The sequence below is a fragment of the Entelurus aequoreus genome, linkage group LG18, assembly GCF_033978785.1.
Source record: "Entelurus aequoreus isolate RoL-2023_Sb linkage group LG18, RoL_Eaeq_v1.1, whole genome shotgun sequence".
NCBI lineage: Eukaryota > Metazoa > Chordata > Actinopteri > Syngnathiformes > Syngnathidae > Entelurus > Entelurus aequoreus.
In genome coordinates, this window is record NC_084748.1 from 37,989,586 (window position 1) to 37,997,229 (window position 7,644).

The 7,644-nt window shown below is 41.3% G+C and overlaps 1 protein-coding gene across 1 annotated transcript; it reads left to right on the forward strand.

Annotated features, from left to right (window-relative positions):
- Positions 1 to 599: 599 nt before the first annotated feature.
- Positions 600 to 3,045, forward strand: apela (apelin receptor early endogenous ligand). Its single transcript, XM_062026180.1, has 3 exons — positions 600 to 687; positions 2,464 to 2,556; positions 2,824 to 3,045. The coding sequence occupies exons 1-2, from the start codon at positions 600 to 602 to the stop codon at positions 2,550 to 2,552; spliced, it is 177 nt and encodes a 58-aa protein (XP_061882164.1). The 3' UTR covers positions 2,553 to 2,556; positions 2,824 to 3,045.
- The last annotated feature ends 4,599 nt before the right edge of the window (positions 3,046 to 7,644 follow it).

A 7,644-nucleotide genomic window follows, 5' to 3' on the forward strand; every position in this document is an offset into this window, starting at 1 on the left:
GTCCTGGCAGGACCACAAAATACAAAAAAAAGCCACCATGTGATAAATGAACAGTAGCTTCTTCAAATACTGTATATGATGCGCGCACACACACACACACACACACACACACATCTTCTCATGGTGAGTGTTTGTGTTCAAGGGGTAGTCGCAGGGTCAGGAGGGGGCTTCCTGTCATTTGTATTACCCTCTACATGTGGGGTCAATATGTGCGATGCTTGTGTGTGCGTGCGTGTGTGTGAAGGGGTTGAGGTGGTGGTGGTACAGGGGGAGTGGGGGGGATTGCCCACCCTTATCCCACCCCCCCAAAAGCCAGTATAAAGACGGTGGGGGGAAGAGTCACCTTTGTCACTTTGCTCTCAAGTCACGAAGACAATCCCCATTGGACACACTGCGGACACGCTCCTGGGACACACTCGAGACCTTTGGTGGGCTAATTCTTGACGGGGGTCGGGGGGGCTGTCCTGGATTCTCACCCTGCGTTGCCTCGTATCTCATCCGTCCTTCTGGGCTAAAAGAGCAGTGAGTGAGCATCATTAAGCAGGACCTCCTTCCTGTTGACTCCTAAAAGGACAAGAACAAGACTATTACTCATCATCATGAGGATCTTCAACCTGCTCTACCTGCTCACCTTGTGCCTGGTTTTACTCGTGACTGTAGTAGACCCAGTCTCCTCCGCCAGGCCAGGTAAGCATCTTACTTGCACTCCTACCTTCCCCATGAAGCTCCTACAGGTGTAAACGTATTCATCGATATAGAAATATCGATACCGCGGATCTTTGTGCTCTAATATATCGGTTTTCAGATAAAAATATCGACACTTTTGATACCAATGTATACCATTAACAGGAACACAGTGAAAAGTAATTAAATCCCTGAGATCTTGTGAAAATTAATTGTATTGGTGGGAACTACTTTTTCTTCCGCCTAAGTAAGTACGCAATGCGCAAGCAAGAAAAAAATGACTAGCAATTAAAATTAGTCACTCAGTATTATAAAACGGCAAGTTTATATATATTTTTATTGTACGTTATTTGGAGACAATACATACAGAGTTGAATATAAATAAGACAAGGCATTCAGCGCAAAATATCGCCATCATTAATCATTTGTTTCACCCTGTGATTTTAATCATTTGAAGATGATTCCCACTTGAAATACACTAATTTTTTAAATTTTACCAGACACATTGAGGGCATTTGCACAAAGTATTCGTTTATCGCCAATACCAGCCTGAATATCGGATGGGAAAGAAAATGAGTTGTATCGCACGTCAGTACAAAACACACACATTTTAAACACTTCCGGTTGGCTTAAAAAACGTTTTAGAACTTAGCTAACTACAACTAGCGTTAGCAAAAGTCATTTTTGAACATTAAACATACCCAATTAGGTAATAATATACAAACACAGACAGGTGTTTGTAAAATATTCGCAAATAAAATCGCTACCTGGTGATTATTTACGCGATACCTTACCAAGTCCTCCGCATTGTTGGGTGCGTTCAAACTCCACCACCAACGTAGTAAATATCAAATTCTACAAAAGAGAAAAGATGAATACACGGACGTTTTTTGTAAACTAGTGGAGCTACAATATATGCTCAATTAGAATACACTGAAGAATAACTCATTTTAAACTGTTATTTGTAGGTTGGTTAAAAAAAAAGAAGTAACGCCTGCCAGCCATTAGAATGTTTGGTGCGTTCAAGCTCCATCGCAAAACGTCGTACACGTGATCATTCGTTTATTCGCCTGATTAGATTAAATAAATGGCGCTTTATTTTGAAAGGAAACACGTATTATGCGAGGTAAGACATGTATTTTCACGAGTAATCAAGCACCATTGAGTAAAAAAAACCAAAAAAAAAACCTCAAGTGCATTTGGGTTTAATGATACACTATACCTCAACAGGTGTGATAGTCCATTGTGGACACAATGTGCGGCCTTGAGGTCATGATTGGGTTCATGTGAGGATGGATGGAGGGTGGAGGGAGGAGAAGATGGAGGAAGGGAGGTACCGGGGGATGACACACACGCACGCACGCGCACCCACCCAGAGGCCCCAGTGAGCCCCCCTTTTGTCTGCAGGCTGCTGGAAGGTGCTTTTGTTAATCTCGGTGTTATAGATGCCATGCAAATACCCAAGCTTCTATCAACATGACATGGAGTAGCAGTGCCAAATGTAAAGAGAGAAGCATACCCCCAGGCATGGGGTGCTCCCCCTCCCCTAAAGGCGAAGAAGAGGAGGAGGAGGAGGAGGAAGGAGTCATAAAGTCATCTGGCACTTTATGCTCTTCCTGGGCTTGGCCTGCAGCCTGTGAACCGTAGGAGTCCGAGTGGATTTATTAGGGTTCGTTTGGAAATAATCATGTGTTAGGTCGGGAAAATGCTGGCCCTTGGGGCAGGGGGGTTGCTCATTTATACCCGTGTCATTAATGCCTACACGCTCCTTCCTTTTAGATTTCATGAACCTGAGGAGAAAGTACCACAGGCACTTTTGCCTGCACAGACGATGCCTGCCTCTCCACTCCAGGGTCCCCTTCCCCTGACCTGGTAAGGCCATGTTGTTTACATGCGTTTCAAGTGCTACATGAATGAAGAAGCAGGTGGCGCTTAAGTAGGTGTGTGTGTGATTAGAGGCAGAGGTGTGCATTTGACCCCCCTGCCCACTCGGACATAAATCTGGCTAACGACGCAGGGGAAGGATTAGGCGCCACAGGAATGCTTGAGACTTCTGTTCTGTACACGCACACTTAACCATGAACTTTACCTCCATTGTTGTCAATCACTTATACCGGTAATCTGAATTTTTTTTCCTAGCAGCAAATATGTAGTCCAAACATCACTGGTGGGATCCCATTAAGCCAAGGACAACCAAGAGGGGAACCATGGCCTGACGCGAACGCCCCAAGAGACAATCGTGTTTTGTCCCCGCACCTTGTCTTCCTCTTCAATGAACCAAAAATCAGAGGAGGAAGTGGAAGTCCGAAGGAACAACAACAACCAAAAAGTCTTATTAAAAAAGCTGCGGACCCAAAGAGTGTTTATATATAATGCATTGTATGCACTTCTAATGTTTATTCAGTATATTTTAATCCTTTTAATAAAAAATGTTTAAGTGTATTTTGTCACAATTGTGTTAGAAAACTAGTCTCAGGTGTTGCTCGTCTTTTTTTCATTATAAATTAGCTATTTTTTCAGATATTACATTTAGTTGTCACCTATGAATCTTAAAAGGGAACTGCCCTTTTTTGGAATTTTGCCTATCATTCCCAATCCCTAAATCAGTGTTTTTCAACCATTGTGCCGTGATAGATTGTCTGGTGTGCCGTGGAAAATTACGCAACTTCACCTAATTGGTCCAAAAAATATTTTTTGCAAATCAATAATTATAATCTGCAAATAATGTGCCGTTGCTTAGTGTCTGTGCTGTGTAAAACTCGGCAGGGTAACCACGTAATACTCCATGTCAGTAGGTGGCAGCAGGTAGTTAATTGCTTTGTAAAAGGCGGAATGGGTCGGGTGAGACGAGGATGGTTTGTTGTGATCCCAATATGCAGACCACAGCGGGAGGCAGCGTGCAGGTAAAAAGGTATGCAATGCTTAAACCAAAAATGAACGAAAGGGAAAGGAAAAGGCAATGGCTATGCAAAGCGAAAGCAAAACTGAACTGGCTACAAAGTAAACAGAAACAAAATGCTGGACGACAGCAAAAACTTACGGCGTCCACAAAGTGCATCCGTACATGACGTGACAATCAACAATGTCCACACAAAGAAGCATAGCAACAACGTAAATAGCCTTGCTTGCTAACACAAAGCAGGTGCGGGGAATAGCGCTCAAAGGAAGACATGAAACTGCTACAGGAAAACACCTACAAAACAGGAAGGACCACCAAAATAACAGCGCAAGACAAGAACTAAAGCACTACACACAGGAAAACACAAACAAACTCAAAATAAGGCACGACGACCTGGTGGAGTTTCATTTTTTAACGTTGTGTGCTAGTGGTGTGCCTCCGTATTTTTTAATGAAAAAAAATGTGCCTTGCCTCAAAAAAGGTTGAAAAACACTGCCCTATATAGACAAGGACACATATTTTTCTTTTTTCTATGGATTCTAAGTCGTAAAATACAGCAAGTACGAGGTGGCTAATAATCTAGCGAATTGGAGTACATTATTCCACGCATAAAGCCCTCTAAAAACATTTTAAAAAACGCCAACAATACTCCATTTACAAGTATTGGCGATATTGTTGTGATAAGCGCTAACACGGAGGAACTACTTTTAATGGCGCCCTTATAACTGAGCGCTAAGTAGCTTACGTTGCTATACTGACATATTGAGCTGCTGCTGCTGCATCGCCTCTGAGTTGGTGAAAGTTTAATGTTAGGTGCTTCTCACCTGTAAAGTAGAAGTTATTGGCCATAAGCTTAGAAGTTAGTCAACTTTGATGAAAAAGAAGCTGGTTTGCAGTACTTTTTTTTTTTTTAAACCTGCCTGAGTATTATGAATTATTCTTCACCTGAACGGGAAAATATGAACATCCAATCAGTCGGCATTCCAGCAGGAGCAGACATTGTACAGTAAGTGATTTTTTAAATTATATCCATAGTTTGTATTTGCTATTTGCTGGATCTGCTTGTCAGTCAGCTTCTAAAACTTGTCGCTCATCCTCCGTATATTGAGGCTAAAAAATATAAGGATGTTGAAGGAAATAATGAACGTTACAGCGTGTATATAAAAGGTTGACGGATGTTTTTGGTTGTTTTTTTAGACGGAATAGAGACTCCCGTAGGATTCATTGTTAGCTGGCTTTTGCTAGTGTTTATTTATGAGTTAGAATGCATAAAAAAAGAAAAACATACGTGTTCATGTCTTACGTAAGGATTGTGAATGATGAACAAAATTCACCAAAAAGTATAGCTGCCCTTTACGAAGTTTATTTCCGATAGCTTAGCATATTTACCTGCTACCACTACTGCTAGCATTTTTAGTTCCCAAAATGGCTCAGGGGCTACTTTGATATTTTTAGTATTTTGTAAAATAGCTAAGAATTTACATATTCATTGCGGCTGTAAAAATAATGAGACAACTCAGAATTACTGCATTAATCGTTTCTGTATGGTCAGTGGTATAGTCCTGGATCAGGTCAATGCGTACAACAATGCCAATATGAGCGAGAAGACTCCCCACAGGTGTGTTCTTCGCTGTACGTGTGAAGTAACGTCAACTGTGTGAGGAACCGCAACTCTCGTCGACTATCGGCTTCCTGGTTCGCTTTCTTTGTCGCCAGCGATTGATGGTAATTAAAGAGAGAAGTGTTATTGCAGCTGGAACTACGCATTTCTTTTTCAAAGGTGGACCCAAAATCAGAAAAGCATATCCAGTAGGGGTGTCAAAAAAATATAGAATTTTCGAATGGATTTCAATTCTTATTTGTAACGATTCCTAATCGGATCAAAAAAATAAAAAATCGGTTACGAGCCAGACAAATCATATTGTTGATGTAGATGCCCATATTTGCTGTACAGATATGTAAATATTAAGGGTGTAACGGTACGTGTATTTGTATGGAACTGTTTCGGTACGGGGGATTCGGTTCGGTTCGGAGGTGTACCGAACGAGTTTCCACACGGACATATTAAGTAGCGTACCGCACGTTGTGTAAACAATGCACACTGAGGCACAACACACGGCATGCTAGCAGCGACCGGGCTACTACAACATGCAAAAGCCAGAGCTGGAAGACCCTCTTGCCTCTTTAAGATCTCCCGTTTGGGAACATTTCGGTTTCGCGGTGCGATACAACAATGGATAACATCGCTTCAACGAAGAGAAAGACGAACAAACACAGCTCTCACCGCATTCAAGCAGCCTCAGGGCTAAAGCAATAACAAATGCCGTTGGTGTTTTTATAGCAGCAGATTTAAGACCATATTGCATTAAAAACTAGATTTTGACCCACTTCTATGGTGGAAGAACAATGAGCCCATTTATCCTCTTACTGCCAAGTTAGCCAGGCACACCTCGCCATATCTGCTACCTCCGTGCCCAGTGAAAGGGTATTTTCCACAGCTGGAGACATTTTAACTGCAAGCAGGTCTGCTCTTTCTGCAGACAATGTGGATTTCTGGCAAAAAACATGAAAATTGAGTGAAAGTCACCAGGGTTAAAGGCTGGGGGGGGGGGGGGGGGGGGGGGAGAGAAAAGTTAATCTGAAGCTGAGTTGACTTGAAACTGTTTAATGTTGCACTTTTTATAGAAGAAAAGTTTTGTCATTTTATTTAATCTGAGCAACAACTTGAAGCAGTTTAATGTTGCACTTTATATGTGGAAATGTTGCACTTTATATGTAGAAAGGTTTTGTTAAGAAACCAATTCTGAGCCTTATCTTATTTAGTTTTTATTTTATATATGTTGACTGTATTAACCCTGGCAATGGACCCTGTGTGTATATGTATGTTATTGTTATGTTAAAAGGATAAAGCCATTGTTTACAAATTTTGGTAAATAAATAACCAGAAAATGTATATTTTCTTTTTTTCTTACTGTACCAAAAATGAACCGAACCGTGACCTCTAAACCGAGGTACGTACCAAACTGAAATTTTTGTGTACCGTTACACCCTTAGTAAATATAATATCAAAGTTGTTAATCATAGAACTGGCACACAATGTTATTAAAAAGTATTTGATTCTGAATTGATAATCGTTTTGAATCTAATTGTTACCCCGAACAATCCAATCGAATCGTGCCCAAAGATTCACAGCCCTAAAATTCAGACAGGAAATAATGTTCTAAAAGCCGACCAATCACAGCCTTTAGGTTAGGTGCACGCCACACTACACAAGGCTGCATTAAAGAGAGAGAAAAAGTTAAAATTATTGAACGTTTGAACAAGATATAATGCAAACAACAATAATTATAAATCTTGTTAGCAAACCTTTGTATAGACATTTATCAAAATTTAACGACATCACGACTCAATTTGCCTGTTTTGAACCCGGTGAGCCTAATTCATGGCGTCGGCTGCGTGACACCTGCAGTTACCGGGGTCACATGGTCAAAGATGACGTAAGAAAACAAAAACGCTACACTCCCCTACGGGGAAATGGACGCGGCGGCTAAAAGGAATCACAGCAGAGGCTCATGGTGATGACTGCCATGCGACAACTTCAACCGTAAAGAAAAGTAGAGTTTAAAGATTTTTTTGAAGACGTCCTTGTGGTCTCCGTATATGTTGTACATACAGTATTATAATTTATAGACCTTTTTCAAGGCACTCTCTGACTCCCTTCAGGATGCGCTGTTTTGTGGGCGGTCTAATTCACATGTCTCCAGTTCAACTGAGTCTTCTCCGCGTAAGCCATGTTGTAGTTTTTAGCACTTCCATAGCAAATTGACAGATTTAAGTTCGAACTATACGCTAATTTGGATTAGAAATGGCAACATGCGGAGGATGCATGTGCATGTAGGAGCCAGTCTGCCCCACAACAAGAGGAAAGGGAAAAAAAGGAACTTATTGATCAAAATGGCGATTTTACGCAAAGCTCTTCGGGGTAAACCTTGACCATATATGGATATATTCGCTGACGTCACATGTTGGAAAACATCACACAAAATTCCAAACGGCTCGTT

Bases quoted from the DNA above. Each gene is read 5' to 3' on its own strand.
- apela (XM_062026180.1), top strand. From the start codon at position 600: ATGAGGATCTTCAACCTGCTCTACCTGCTCACCTTGTGCCTGGTTTTA. The intron at 688-2,463 runs GTAAGCATCTTA...CCTTCCTTTTAG, and splicing joins AGTCTCCTCCGCCAGGCCAG to ATTTCATGAACCTGAGGAGA.